The sequence below is a fragment of the Coregonus clupeaformis genome, chromosome 33 (assembly GCF_020615455.1).
Source record: "Coregonus clupeaformis isolate EN_2021a chromosome 33, ASM2061545v1, whole genome shotgun sequence".
Taxonomy (NCBI): Eukaryota; Metazoa; Chordata; class Actinopteri; order Salmoniformes; family Salmonidae; genus Coregonus; species Coregonus clupeaformis.
In genome coordinates this window covers 30,070,070-30,086,074 of record NC_059224.1, presented here as the reverse complement: position 1 = coordinate 30,086,074, position 16,005 = coordinate 30,070,070, and the positions used below count along the sequence as shown (strand labels likewise).

The following is a 16,005-nucleotide window of genomic DNA, read 5'->3' as shown; positions in this document are numbered from 1 at the left end:
CAGGTCTCTGACCTCCTCCCTAGCGTTGTTGGTGATCAGGCCTACCACTGTGGTGTCGTCGGCAAACTTAATGATGGTGTTGGAGTCGTGCCTGGCCATGCAGTCATGGGTGAACAGGGAGGACAGGAGGGGACTGAGCACACACCCCTGAGGGGCCCCCGTGTTGAGGATCAGCGTGGCAGATGTGTTGTTACCTACCCTTACCACCTGGGGGCGGCCCGTCAGGAAGTTCAGGATCCAGTTGCAGAGGGGGGTGTTTAGTCCCAGGGTCCTTAGCTTAGTGATGAGCTTTGAGGGCACTAAGTGTTGAACGCTGAGCTGTAGTCAATGAATAGCATTCTCACATAGGTGTTCCTCTTGTCCAGGTGGGAAAGGGCCGTGTGGAGCGCAATAGAGATTGCATCATCTGTGGATCTGTTGGGGCGGAATACAAATTGGCGTGGGTCTAGGGTTTCTGGGATAGTGCATGTTTAAATATCTACAGTTGTCTACTGAAATCCATACAAGCTTGCGAATTAGACAAGAATAAGAGCAGAATGAGAAAGCATCCTTCATCAAATTAAGCGTGGAGGATGTTTCTCAGAGAAGACATTAATGCTCCTAACAAGCGCTATGTTGACGAAGCTGTATCATCCAACATGACAGCAATGACTGCATGTATTTTTTTATTACAACATATAACAAAACCACTGTTGATTATCATGAACATAGAGTGGGCCCCAGAGAAGAGTGTATCTATTCAGTTGGTCTAGCTCTATACTAAATTTGCAATGCATCTGCATTAGTTTGTGCAGCGCTCAGCATATATCTCACAGTAAAGGCTCTCTCAGGCCTATTAGATTGTTATGCTGCTCCGACACAAGGCCTACTTCACTTTCTGCCCCTCAGTCGTGAAATAGTCAATAAAAGACTCACCACCGTGTTTTATTGTCGTTCACACAACTTTGCCGAAGCGGTGTGTGAATCAATTAAATAATTTATTTTAGCGATGTTGAATCATTCCTGACATGGAGGACACGACCGGCGCTGACCTTGGGAGTGATGCGCAATACGCACATTTTCTCCGTTGTTCGTTCTCTCTGTCGTCTTGGGCTATTACGCTAGTCAGGTGTCCTTTTATTAACGCTCCATCGTGGACCAGCGGTTCATCTGTCATCGTTTTCATCTTCAGTCAGCCGAGTGCCGTGAGAGGATTCATTCGCTGTCTTTTATTTGTGTTTGTGTGTAATCCATGAGGAATGCATTAAGATTTTCTCCCTTAAGCACTGTTCTCTGAATAATGGAATACACACACACACAGTCATGCACACGCAGTCACATACACACACACACACACATACACAGTCACGCACACACACACACACACACACACAGGTGATATCATTCAAAACCCAAACACAGCCACACAAATCCGATGTGACATTGATATGTCCTCTTGGCATCTTTACAAAAGCTGGAGAACTCAGATCATGATTACAGCCTTAGAGTTAAGCCTGAAGAATTAGTTTATCCAGAGGATCTGGAAACCAGCAAGAGAGCCTGCTCTCTAGTGCAATCAATGATCAAATGCTGGAAAAAAATCTGCCAACACAATTTCAACCCTTTTCCATCCAAAATATCCTGTGTTTACTGATTGTTGGTTGATGTCAGAGGTTGGTCAGAGAGATCCGTCTTCATCTTCAGTGTGTATTTGTTATACTGGTGTTTGTACACAGCTGTTTTTATTATGAGTTTGAGGGAGAGATTTCCAGATCCATTAGTGTCAGATCACAGCCACCTACGCTCAGTCACTGGGTTTTATTAAGATATTGCAGAGAGGAGAGCACATGTCATACGTGATATGGGGAAGAGCCTAGATATATGACAGGTCATTATTGATAGTTAAACCCTGCTTTGCATGTGTACACTCCATTAATTCAGTGCAAATAAAGTAGTCGGCACCCATAAATTGTAATTTCCAAGCAGTCATTGGAACAGTAAATAAGCAGGCGGGATGAATAACATCTGATAATCCTCTATGATGATTCCCACCAGCGTGTTTGGAGATCTTACCCTTAAATTCTACCTGGCAATGCATCCATCGGCGGTACGCAATCAGCACTCTCTCTCTACTCCATCTCTCCGTCTCTCTCTCTCTTTTTCTCTCTCTCTCTTGCACACATACTCACACAGAGATACACACAGAGATCTCTCTATTTCCTTCCAGCTCACACCTACACATAAATTATTATGCATAAATTGAAAAATAACTCATACACTTATTGAGTCAATGAACAATCTGGCCAAAGACAAGTCTCATTTTACGAAATGTCACTCTTTATACAATTTAGCGATTCATGGTGTCTCAGAATAGAGTATTATTCATGTGTGGTACCCATGCTCCATTTATGGCCAATACTGACAGTCAGAGCAAAGACTTCGCATTCTGGCATGAGGCGATTAAATACGTGCACCAACATGGATGCTGTCTCTCAAACGAGGGGGGAAAAACTCTGACATTTCATCTCTTGCAGGGCAGCGGGATAAAAATGATTGACAGTCGGTTCGGTCTGCCGGTGTACCCTTTCTCGGAGAGCACAAAGAGAACTCTGCTCTACCCTGACCACTTTGAGAATCAGGAGACAGGCCTGCCTGTCAGCAAGAGAGATTTCATGATGGCTCTAACTAATGTGAGCAGCCTCCTCATCAGAGCCTCACACAGCAATGAGCGGGTCGCCATCTACAGGTAACCACATACACTGCACCCTCCTTTGTACTGATCCACACTGATCTGACACTACATCCGCTCTTTGGCACAAGAGGCCAAAATCAGCTGGGGTTTTCTGTGCTTGATGTTATCTGTATGTTAGAGGACATCGTTATGAGGTCTGGCAAGACAGATTGGAGAGAAACATTTCAGATCTCTGTTCTCATGTTCAACAGTTCATTTGATCTTGTCTAGATTGTATTTGAAAAGTTGACATGTTGCTCTTTTCTAATAGTGTGATGTTCTGGTTCTGTCTTTCTGTGTCTGACCTGTCTTAACCAGGCTCCATTCTGTCAGTCTGGAGATGGCCAGTGAGTTCTCCAGGAGTGAGAAGATGGCCAATGCTGTGGAGATGTGTCACTGTCCTCCTGGGTACGGTGGAACGTCTTGTGAGGTAAATCACAGATTTCATTTCCCTCGATTTTGTGTGTTTTTCTTGGGATAGGAAAAGAAAAGAAGGTGAAAGTGGTTGTGTGAGAGTGGCTCTCTGCTGCTGTGTCATTTTCACTTCCATTCATTGTAAAGTGTGTGTGATTGGTAGGTTTGGGTGTGTGCGTGCATGCTTACGGGAGTGTGAGCGTAGGTGGCTTGTAAGTGTAAAGAGAAGCTGACGTACAGGTACAAAAAGGGTGTGCTATTACAGTAATATGTACTCTCGGTTGAAAACGGTATTTTCTATTTAAAAATGCGATGGGTATTGATTTCTGCATGGGGTGTTTTGTGCTGACAGCAAATGTGTGTTGGGGGGGTGGGAGCAGGGAGAGGGGGAATGAAATAGAATGCACGGTTATCATCAAGTCTTGATAGGTGCTGGAGAGGGAGAGAATGCTCGAAGTGACCTCGATGAATAGTGGTGGTGGCGTGTTGTGAAGTGTGCGGTGACACTTGTGTGGCCTCGCGGCTCAGTAATAATCCTTTCTCCTTCAGCAAACACAATAAACGTACAGAGTACTAAGAAAGATGCTGCCTGAGGTTTCATACCTACAAATCCAATAGCATGACCTTTATGGAAAGGGATAATCTTCTTAGTACGTGTATTGGTGATTGTTTTATACTCTCTTTACCCAATGCCCAGGGTCTAATATCTATTTATATGTGTTGGTTTTTATGTCCTTCGTGTTTAAAATGTTTTTCCCTTCTGCTTTGTTTCTGTCCTTATCCTTTGAGAAAAACATCCTTGCTGTTCTATGCTCACCGTTATGCTCGTACTTTTTGTAGACGTTCCTTTAACTAAGCAAGTCTTTTGTTATTTCAGTGTAGTTTTCACCTTTCTCCTTCCTTGGCCTGTCTTTTCCTTCTCTCTTCTTTTTTTTCCTCTCTGCAGAGGTATGACAGGGTTGCACTTTTTAATAAGGTCAGTATAAAGGGAAAATGCAGAGCGAGACATAACACAGGGCATGTTTGTTGTTGTTGTCTTTCTCTGTGTGTGCCTCGTTGTTTTCAGCCTCGTTGTTTTCAGCCTTATAAGAACATTTTTGAAGCGATGCCTGACGGAGTGTTGTGTCCGATCAATGTCCACGAGTGCATTGAACGACACAGTATCTACTGAGAGTTGACAAAATGACTGATAAAGCTTGTGTTTCTAAGGCTTATTTTAAGGCTATTGTGCTATTGTGAAGCTTGCGCATGCCCCATTCTCTTACTTGTAATTTGAACTAATGTTTTGCTTTTGGATTAGTGTGTGTACCTACTCAGATAAAAACAGCCATTGTTTACTTGAAATTGCTTACTTCAATTAATGCTATTAATTTTACAATTTACTCAAGATATGTTTAAGTGAGTTGGGCTGAAGATCTGAATGTAGCATTTCAAATTCATTGTATTACTATTCCTGATGCATTTTTAAACTGACACAATGATATAAAAATGTTCTCTCCAACTGTAGAAATTAAAGCATTTAGTGCAGCAAAATTGATGTATTAATTACGGCTTTGTAGGGCTAATTACGAACCGCAAAACAGCTTCTGAGGCAATTAAACGCCAAATCTCACTGACTAAAAATAGTCATTTATATTTCCCATTTTTTTAAATCTACAAAGCAGTGTCTTTAAACTGTCAAGATTCTGTACTCGGTTTTTCATTGTCTAATAATGATATGCCTTGGTGACTGTTTGTTTTGTAGATGTGTTCGTCGGGTCATCGAAGAGTTAACGGCACCATGTTCAAAGGATTGTGTGAACCATGCGACTGCCACGGCCATGCCACAGACTGTGACGACATCACTGGACAATGCTTGGTACGTTGGATAGAGAACGATGTGGTGGTGGGAGGGGGGAGTGGGTGTAAAGAGGAAATGGAGATTTCACATGAACACATTTCTCATTACAGCATTTCAATTGGCTATGAGAATCCTCTCATAATACACACACAAAAAAAATCTGATATTACAATGACTATCTAACACACAGGGAATAGTTCCTGTCAGTCGCAGGAGTGTGAGTTCTCAGAGCTGTCTCATTCCACTGAGCTACTTTAACATGTTCCTTCCTTCCTTCTTAATGGTGGACACAACACCTGCTGCCTAGTTTCACCTTACAACAGGTCACAGCTGTGCTCTCCTAAAGACGCAGCGCATGGCAAATGCTACCGTTGGAGATAGTAAAAAGTGTTTATTGTGTGTTTGAAGCTTTGCCAATCAACAGCGACAATTAGTTGGATGGACATGTTTGATAGTTCGTAGAAAACTATTCCTGACATCACCAATTGGCATTGTATGGCATTATGTCATATTTGCATACGTGTGCTAACAATCCCACTCTTGGTAATCTGACCACTGTTAAATCCTTATAGCACCGATTTTCGTGAGGATTAAGCCTCCACCTGAAGAGAGCTGCTGGTTGGTTCCCAACCAGGAACAACTTTTCCGTCGTATTGACTTTCTTCTCCCTCTTTTCATCCTCAGCCTGAGTGTGGTTTTTTCGGTAGAGACAGATCTCAGGGTGGACCCTGTGGAGATTTGTCATGACTCTGTGTTCAGATAGACGTGAGCTGAGTGGAGTGCTGTGTCCCGAGGGCCCGGGGCCAGTCTCAGCTGTCTGTCTGTCCTCATCCTAACAGCAAGCTAGCGCTCTCTGACATCTGTACGGCCTCCCCTCTCCCACCGCTCTGCTCTCACTGTCTGAGCTGCCTGGCTGCTACCTTCAGACATCAGACTAGACCTCCTTCAGTATTAAACAGACGGACTGCTAGAACAGTGATGGGATGTTTTATTATATATCAGCTATGAGCAGGTGGAAGGGAGATGGTGATGTTGATGGGATGATTATTTATTTGTATTTATTTCATCTTTATTCAAGCAGGGAAGGCCCATTGAGACCAAAGTCCTTTTTTTCAAGGGGAGCCCTGCTTCACAAAAATGCAGCAAATACGAAGTACATAATAAGGAAATGGTCATCCAAATTAGCCTTGGTCATCAAACAAAAGGCAGGAGCATGAGAAATACAACAATACAACAATACAAATTATTTAAAAACATTAGTCTGAAAATATTTACCAATACCCTAAAATGTCCGAAAGGCACCAGTGCATCAACTCGTCCAAATTAGTAGCGACAAAAGGAATTTCAAGAGTTCGCCGTTCCTGTGAGAGAGTAAGGTATTTTGTACTTCTGTGGTTAGGAGCGATCATGCGCTGTACACACTGTAATCTGTCAGGTGTGGTGTGTACTGTAGGCTACTTCCCTGAGGCCTAGCGTTGTCTCCTCCCAGGCAGGTTAGTGCCTGCAAGTGATGTCATGACGGTGAGTTAAACCCTGGTGACCCTCCTCCTGCTCGGTAGAGTGTGTCTGCCTGCCTTGCATCTATAAAGGCTCTCAGGATTGATCCCACAAAGGATTGGACATTTTAACTGAGATAGGAAATGATTTTGAAAACAAATAGGCCAAGCAAATGGCACAGAGCCAGTCTTGTGTGGGGAAGGGGGGAAGCGCACCCCTCCCCCCTCCCCCATATTCACCTCAACCCCCCAAACCACTACCACTACCAATCCCATTACCCATTATTAGCCTCCCCATCCCCGTAATCAAGAAATCTTCTCTATGCTGGTGATTATGCTGAGTAGACATCTGCAATTGACTCAAGAGCGTTTAGGCTTTATTGGGGCTGACGATGCGTGGACCCAAAAAAACTGCTCTCATTTCATTAGCGGTGCATTACCAGAGTTTGGGTTAATGCCAATCTATGGGGAAATGCATTACGTTTAATTTGGCAAGATCAGACTCACAAAGTCTCTCCCAATTATTCACCGGACCATCCCTGTCAGACAACGCTATGGAGCGGAGACAGGCAAAACTTTGGGTTTCTTTGTAGATTATACTCAAATGTTGAACATGCGTTCGCACGGTTGACTGCATTGCCAATCAAGCACAGCTGCTACTCAAACAAATGATGACAATACACCAGATTTTTATCAGAAAGAACAGAGGACCAAGGCACTCTTCATATAATTAATTAAAATGTCTTTATTTGTATCGCATGTTCAATGGAAACAAAGTTCAAAAACTCAGACGCGTTTCGGCTGCATGGCCTTCGTCAGGGAAACTTTGTTTCCATTGAACATGCGATACAAATAAAGGCATTTTAATTAATTATATGAAGAGTGCCTTGGTCCTCTGTTCTTTCTGATAAAAATCTGGTGAAAAAAATTATAAAATAAAATAAATGTATGCACTCACTAAGTCGCTCTGGATAAGACTAAAATGTAAAAATGTCCTCCTTTCTTTTTGATGGCCAATTTACCCCTTTTTTTTAACAAAGAGCACCTTCTGTCTACCAAAACCTACTAATGTGTACATTAGCAGCATCCCTTCCTTCTTTTAATTTTTTTCCACAACAGATTTTAATTGGAAAAGCTGGTTTACATTGGATGTATAACCCCATAAAAGTGTGTATTGGTATTGTTCTAGAATTAAAGAATGTATTTATTAATTTGCTGGTTGTTAACCCTATGAACCTAAATAAACCTACTGTATATTCCCAGGGCTGCACTGACCACACCACCGGATTCCACTGTGATGAATGTATCCCTGGATTCTATGGGGACGCTACCAACGGAACAGCCAATGACTGCCAGCCCTGCGCCTGCCCCCTCAACATCCCGTCCAACAAGTATGTCATCACATCTCACATGGAAATAAGTTGATATGACACTTAATCAGAACCCTTATCTAGCCACACTGACCTCGCTCTATCTATAATCCATTATCATGAATCTAATCCTGTGTTTGTTGCGGGGGATCCACCACCATGACTGCCGGTGCTGTCGCCTAGATCTGTTGTGTTTCCACCATGTTGAGGTCGGTTACTTGTAAACAGGGCCAGAGACAATAGCTCCAGTCAAGCACTGGTAATGGGTGGTAATCCCCTGGTGGCCAGAGTGGAGTGGCGTGTCCCCGGGCCAGGAGCTGAACAGCTGAGCATTCCTCTACACGAGGCCATAGTAGCAGGACCAGCGGCTAAAGAAAGCTTCTTCCCCCAGACATCCCAAAAGGGCAGTGCTACCCCACCGTTCCTGCCCTGGGATCCAGTGTCTTCTGAAATAGACTGGCCAGTCATTCCATCAGCCCTTGGTCAGGAACACTGGAACCTAACTCTGACCCAGCCTAACTCTTGCTCTATCTTTGGGATCAGGAGGGGGACAAGAGCTGGACTCTCCCTCTTTTTCAACTCAGTGATGTTGTTGTGTTTATGGGGGACAGAAGGATGGGGTTGTTGATACACGTTTCTTTTCTTTTTCTTCTACTTCCTGTTTTTCTTACTCAAAAACATCGTAGTTTCAGCCCCACGTGCCATGTGGACCCGCGAGGGGAGCTGATATGTGACCGATGCCAGCCGGGGTACACCGGAGCACGCTGTGACAGGTGAGTGGCCTCCATGCCCAAAGACAAAAGGAAGAGGAGTTAACCCTCCTAGACACAGTCATAACAGTACTACCACAGTCATAACAATACTACCACAGTCATAACAGTACTACCACAGTCATAACAATACTACCACAGTCATAACAATACTACCACAGTCATAACAATATTACCACAGTCATAACAATACTACCACAGTCATAACACTTACCACAGCCATAACAATACTACCACAGTCATAACAATATTACCACAGTCATGTTTGGTATTGGTGCTGCTGTTTGGTATTGGGTTGTCGACATCTATCTCTGAGAAATGTGAATGTCTTTTTGTATGTATAAACAGTGCCTTCGGAAAGTATTCAGACCCCTTGACTTTTTCCACATTTTGTTAGGTTACAGCCTTATTCTAAAATTGATTAAATTGTTTTTTTTTTCTCATCAATTTACACACAATACCCCATAATGACAAAGCAAAAACTGGTTTTTAGAATCTTATTTACATAAGTATTCAGACCCTTTACTCAGTACTTTGTTTAAGCACCTTTGGCAGTGATTACAGCCTCAAGTCTTATTGGGTATGACGCTACAAGCTTGGCACACCTGTATTTGGGGAGTTTCTCCCATTTTTCTCTTCAGATCCTCTCAAGCTCTGTCAGGTTGGATGGGGAGCGTCGCTGCACAGCTATTTTCAGGTCTTTCCAGAGATGTTCGATCGGATTCAAGTCCGGGCTCTGGCTGGTCCACTCAAGGACATTCAGAGACTTGTCCCGAAGCCACTCCTGCATTGTCTTTGCTGTGTGCTTAGGGTCATTGTCCTGTTGGAAGGTGAACCTTCGCCCCAGTCTGAGGTCCTGAGCGCTCTGGAGCAGGTTTTCATCAAGGATCTCTCTGTACTTTGCTCCGTTAATTTTTGCCTCGATCCTGACTAGTCTCCCAGTCCCTAAAGCATGATGCTGTCACCACCATGCTTCACCGTAGGGATGGTGCCAAGTTTACTCCAGACGTGACGCTTGGCATTCAGGCCAAATAGTTCAATCTTGGTTTCATCAGACCAGAGAATCTTGTTTCTCATGGTCTGAGAGTCTTCAGGTGCCTTTTGGCAAACTCCAAGCAGGCTGTCATGTGCCTTTTACTGAGGAGTGGCTTCCGTCTGGCCATTCTACCATAAAGGCCTAATTGGTGGAGTGCTGCTGAGATGTTTGTCCTTCTGGAAGGTTCTCCCATCTCCACAGAGGAACTCTAGAGCTCTGTCAGAGTGACCATCAGGTTCTTGGTCACCTCCCTGACCAAGGCCCTTCTCCCCTGATTGCTCAGTTTGGCCAGGCGGCCGGCTCTAGGAAGAGTCTTAGTGGTTCCAAACTTCTTCCATTTAAAAATGATGGTGGCCACTGTGTTCTTGGGGACCTTCAATGCTGCATAAATTTTTTGGTACCCTTCCCCAGATCTGTGCCTCGACACAATCCTGTCTCGGCGCTCTACGGACAATTCCTTCGACCTCATGGCTTGGTTTTTGCTCTGACATGCACTGTCAACTGTGGGACCTTATATAGACAGGTGTGTGCCTTTCCAAATCATGTCCAATCAATTGAATTTACCACAGGTGGACTCCAATCAAGTTGTAGAAACATCTCAAGGATGATCAATGGAAACAGGATGCACCTGAGCTCAATTTCGAGTCATAGAAAAGGGTCTGAATACTTATGTAAATAAGGTTTCTAAAAACCTGTTTTCACTTTGTCATTATGGGGTATTGTGTGTAGATTGCTGAGGAAATTGTTTTATTTAATCAATTTTAGAATAAGGCTGTAACGTAACAAAATGTGGAAAAAGTCAAAGGATCTGTACTTTCCGAAGGCACTGTAGGTCTATGTTCGGTATGTGATGCTGTTCAAGATGACAGATGTAATCCACATTAAGAGAGAACTGTGTCAATTGGTTATAGATTGACCTTAATTAGTCTTGTATTTATTGTAATTAAATGGATCTCTTCTGAGTTGATTATGCTCATGACTATTGGCAGTTTTAGATGATGTATTGTTCTCACACTGGTGGCTAGTGGATTGTATTGTTTGTTATTCATTACACATGTCAAAAGCAGCCCCATATGCCACTGTGGTCTTTTCTGGTTTGTCTGTTCAGTTCGGTTGCCATATGGTACTGTGTGCCTATGAAGCCACTCATAAAAGCGTGGAGAATACAGATGGGTTCAGTTGATGTTTCAGAGAGCTGGGATCTTTTCCAGAGGCATCAGTAGACAAAGGACCAGCCTCTCTGGACCAGCGGGAAGATTGATCACTTTGTAGTCGGTGCCCGCAGTTCTGTTCTGAGGTCTCTTAATTTCATTTGCAACATAAATGCATCAGTTCTCTCTCTCTCTCTCTCTTTCTCTTTCTCTCTCTCTCTTTCTCTCGCTCTTGCTCTCTTTCTCTCTCTCTCTCTCTCTCTCTCTCTCTCTCCTCTCTCTCTCTCCTCTCTCTCTCTCTCTCTTTCTCTTTCTCTTTCTCTTTCTCTTTCTCTTTCTCTTTCTCTTTCTCTTTTTTCTCTATTCTATCTCTCTTTCTCTTTCTCTATCTCTATCTCTATCTCTATCTCTCTCTCTCTCTCTCTCTCTCTATCTCAGAGAGAGAGAGAGAGAGAGAGAGAGAGAGAACTGATGCGGGAGGGATGGATGGTTGGTATTTCAAATTGCTGTGTGGTAGTTGTGGGTTTGATGCTAGACCTTCAGTCACTGTTGCAGGGCTTAAAGTCAGAAAACTGTTAAGGGGATAGGGGTGAGGCAACACCCCTCTCTGTGACCCATACCCTCTGACAGATGGAGACAGGCTGCTGTGTGCATGCGTGTCATCCCTGTGCTGCACTGCCTGGCAGATGCCCGCTCTGCTCTTCTTTTGATCTATAAAGCAAGAGAGTCCAGGTGGGGTGAGGAGGGATTTGGGTTCTGCGGGCCATACGGGGGGACAGGAGCCCATTTAGGCTACTGACAGACAGGATGGGGCCTCATCTATCATGGCTGCCTGTGAAGGGGGCCCGGCTTCTCTCCCAGGAGCTCTCTGAGAGATGGTGACGTGAAGGACATTACAGAGGTGTGCTCTCATAATGTCCCTCTCCACACCTGGACCTACAGTACCTCTCTCTAGTCTAGTGAGAGTGAACTGAACTCTGGAATTGGAGCACTGTCTGCCTGATAACAAGTGCTCTGCTGCAGGACCATGGAGGGTTAGCTGGTAATAATAACTTTCTCCTCAGCGGCATCAAACTACTGCAATCCCTGGAAACAAACTGGCAGTCGGAGCTAAAAGATGTGTGTGAAGAGGTCTCTCCCTACCTGGGAAGCCGTTCTGCAGGGGCCAGGAGTACATTCTCCCAGTCAAGTGCAGAGTTGCCAGTAATAAGGTTATTGATTTGGGAGGAAGAGTCTATCCTGAGGAATCAGCCAGCTAGAGCAGGGAAAGAGGTTTCACTTCACATTTTCTGGAAGCTGATCTGAGTGGCCAGGCGAACAGACGGATGCTGTCGATGAGAATACACAACATAAGCTTGGCTGATGAAAAGATAGATAGACACAGACTCTGCTTTTGAATGATAGACACAGACCTCCAATCCTGTGCCTCTTCTCTGTCTGAGACTCTGAGCTCTCTGAAACATATTAGAGTTTATGTTTAGTTTGGCTGCGGGTGGGCATGGATACCTGATCCACCAGGGCCTGACAGATAGAGCGGTGTGCGTTGCCAGGTTGGGGTGAGAATGTTTCCTGTTTGAATGCCGTCTGCTTGGAGCCAAGAGGAAGAGCTGTGGATGTATTTATAGATAGGGAAGGCAGACACCTGGCAGGAGACATCAGTGTTTAAGACGGACCCCTCTTGCTTGTCTGAGAGAGCAGGGCTGCCAGGCTGCCAGGGAGAGTTCATGGGTGTGTAAATACATCAGACGGCGCCATTTGGTCAAGAATAGCCCCCTCACCCTGTCAGGAACCACAGACCCAACTGGACTGGACAAAGTTGGATGTGGGTCATAGGAGTTTTCTTAGTGGATATGCCGTAGTTGCCTGGCTACCCAAACTCCTTGCTCCGACCAAACGCTACGCCATGCCCACTAACGTTATTTTCTTTTCCGCAATAAGTCTGGATCTGAGTACCTCCCAGACGATTTCTAGAACGCAAACACATTCTAACCATTCTGATTGGTCCCAGAAACCGATGGGTTGTTGGACCAGAGCCAGAATACACGTGGGTAAAGCTGCCTTTTAAAATGCGTAATTGGCTTTGATACTGATTGGTTAGAGATTATTAAATCGATGATGACTTTGTTTTGTACAACAGCCCTCATTTTGACATCACCACAAACGACTTCAACAATGGCAGTCTCAGACTGAAGTATGCAGCGAACATAGAGCACATACAGAATATAGGCTTATTTAGGCTTACGTTATTTTGGCTGAAAAAACACTCCAGGTCACTCTTGAATGTCTAAAACTAGATAGAAATTATGTAGAAATTATAATGGACCTATACGTTTTCAAATAACTGCCCTTTTTCTGGCCCGCAAATTGCTTTGATGAACAAATCGTTCCGTGAAAAAAAACTGTGCGGCACACTCGAGACAAAATTATTGACCCCCCCTGGCCTATCTATATCATGGGATCATGGTGGATGATATACTGATGACATCTTTATAATCATATTACATTTAAATGATAAGAACGGTTCATTTTCCATTTCATATTTCCGTATTTTCACTCGTAGCTTCCTAACCATCTGGGTCCATGTAAACAGTAGAATGGTTATTATGCATGTTTCCATGTTTGCCTGAAGTTACAAGTGTACAGATGACATAGACTGACCAGGTGAATCCAGGTGAAAGCTATGATCCCTTATTGATGTCACTTGTTAAATCCACTTCAATCAGTGTAGATGAAGGGGGTTAGACAGGTTAAATAAGATGCCTTCAGAGTCAGTCCATGCCCCGACGAATTGAGGCTGTTCCTAGGCAAAAGGGGGTGCAACCCAATATTAGGAAGGTGTTCCTAATGTTTGGTACACTCAGTATACACTACCGTTCAAAAGTTTGGGGTCACTTAGAAATGTCCTTGTTTTCGAAAGAAAAGCATTTCTTTTGTCCATTAAAATAACATCAAATTGATCAGAAATACAGTGTAGACATTGTTAATGTTGTAAATGGAAGCTGTTGTAGCTGGAAACGGCTGATTTATAATGGAATATCTATATAGGCGTACAGAGGCCCATTATCAGCAACCATCAGTCCTGTGTTCCAATGGCACGTTGTGTTTGCTAATCCAAGTTTATCATTTTAAAAGGCTAATTGATCATTAGAAAACCCCTTTGCAATTATGTTAGCACAGCTGAAAACTGTTGTGCTGATTAAAGAAGCAATAAAACTTCTTGAGACTAGTTGAGTATCTGGAGCATCAGCAATTGTGGGTTCGATTACAGGCTCAAAATAGCCAGAAACAAATAACTTTCTTCTGAAACTTGTCAGTCTATTCTTGTTCTGAGAAATGAAGGCTATTCAATGTGAGAAATTGCCAAGAAACTGAAGATCTCGCACAACGCTGTGTACTACTCCCTTCACAGAACAGCGTAAACTGGCTCTAACCAGAATAGAAAGAGGAGTGGGAGGCCCCGGTGCACAACTGAGCAAGAGGACATATACAAAATGGCAGCTTCATTAAATAGTACCCACAAAACACCAGTCTCAATGTCAACATTGAAGAGGTGACACGGGGATGTTGACCTTCTAGGAAGAGTTGCAAAGAAAAAGCCATATCTCAGACTGCCCATCATAATCTTTTCTTTTTATTGGTCAGTCTGAGATATGGCTTTTTCTTTGCAACTCTGCCTAGAAGGTCAGCATCCCCGAGTCACCTCTTCAATGTTGACGTTGAGACTGGTGTTTTGTGGGTACTATTTAATGAAGCTGCCAGTTGAGGACCTGTGAGGCGTCTGTTTCTCAAACTAGACACTCTTTGTTTCTGGCCATTTTGATCCTGTAATCGAACCCACAATTGCTGATGCTCCAGATACTCAACTAGTCTCAAGAAGGACAGTTTGATTGCTTCTTTAATCAGCACAACAGTTTTCAGCTGTGCTAACATAATTGCAAAAGGGTTTTCTAATGATCAATTAGCCTTTTAAAATGATAAACTTGGATTAGCAAACACAACGTGCCATTGGAACACAGGACTGATGGTTGCTGATAATGGGCCTCTGTACACCTACAGTGGGGAAAAAAAAGTATTTAGTCAGCCACCAATTGTGCAAGTTCTCCCACTTAAAAAGATGAGAGAGGCCTGTAATTTTCATCATAGGTACACGTCAACTATGAAGAAGAAAAAAAATATCCAGAAAATCACATTGTAGGATTTTTAATGAATTTATTTGCAAATTATGGTGGAAAATAAGTATTTGGTCACCTACAAACAAGCAAGATTTCTGGCTCTCACAGACCTGTAACTTCTTCTTTAAGAGGCTCCTCTGTCCTCCACTCGTTACCTGTATTAATGGCACCTGTTTGAACTTGTTATCAGTATAAAAGACACCTGTCACAACCTCAAACAGTCACACTCCAAACTCCACTATGGCCAAGACCAAAGAGCTGTCAAAGGACACCAGAAACAAAATTGTAGACCTGCACCAGGCTGGGAAGACTGAATCTGCAATAGGTAAGCAGCTTGGTTTGAAGAAATCAACTGTGGGAGCAATTATTAGGAAATGGAAGACATACAAGACCACTGATAATCTCTCTCGATCTGGGGCTCCACGCAAGATCTCACCCCGTGGGGTCAAAATGATCACAAGAACGGTGAGCAAAAATCCCAGAACCACACGGGGGGACCTAGTGAATGACCTGCAGAGAGCTGGGACCAAAGTAACAAAGCCTACCATCAGTAACACACTACGCCCCCAGGGACTCAAATCCTGCAGTGCCAGACGTGTCCCCCTGCTTAAGCCAGTACATGTCCAGGCCCATCTGAAGTTTACTAGAGTGCATTTGGATGATCCAGAATAGGATTGGGAGAATGTCATATGGTCAGATGAAACCAAAATAGAACTTTTTGGTAAAAACTCAACTCGTCGTGTTTGGTGGACAAAGAATGCTGAGTTGCATCCAAAGAACACCATACCTACTGTGAAGCATGGGGGTGGAAACATCATGCTTTGGGGCTGTTTTTCTGCAAAGGGACCAGGACGACTGATCCGTGTAAAGGAAAGAATGAATGGGGCCATGTATCGTGAGATTTTGAGTGAAAACCTCCTTCCATCAGCAAGGGCATTGAAGATGAAACGTGGCTGGGTCTTTCAGCATGACAATGATCCCAAACACACCGCCCGGGCAACGAAGGAGTGGCTTCGTAAGAAGCATTTCAAGGTCCTGGAGTGGCC

The 16,005-nt window shown here is 43.8% G+C and overlaps 1 protein-coding gene across 1 annotated transcript in view; it reads left to right on the top strand.

The window, feature by feature from the left end:
- The window catches only part of lama2 (laminin, alpha 2), a 148,048-nt gene that overhangs the window by 59,606 nt on the left and 72,437 nt on the right, over positions 1-16,005 (top strand). Inside the window, exons 14-18 of the mRNA XM_041860716.2 lie at positions 2,514-2,725; positions 3,029-3,140; positions 4,869-4,982; positions 7,724-7,851; positions 8,517-8,603. Of these exons, the coding sequence (XP_041716650.2) occupies positions 2,514-2,725; positions 3,029-3,140; positions 4,869-4,982; positions 7,724-7,851; positions 8,517-8,603 (653 nt within the window). The remainder of the gene's footprint in view (positions 1-2,513; positions 2,726-3,028; positions 3,141-4,868; positions 4,983-7,723; positions 7,852-8,516; positions 8,604-16,005) is intronic.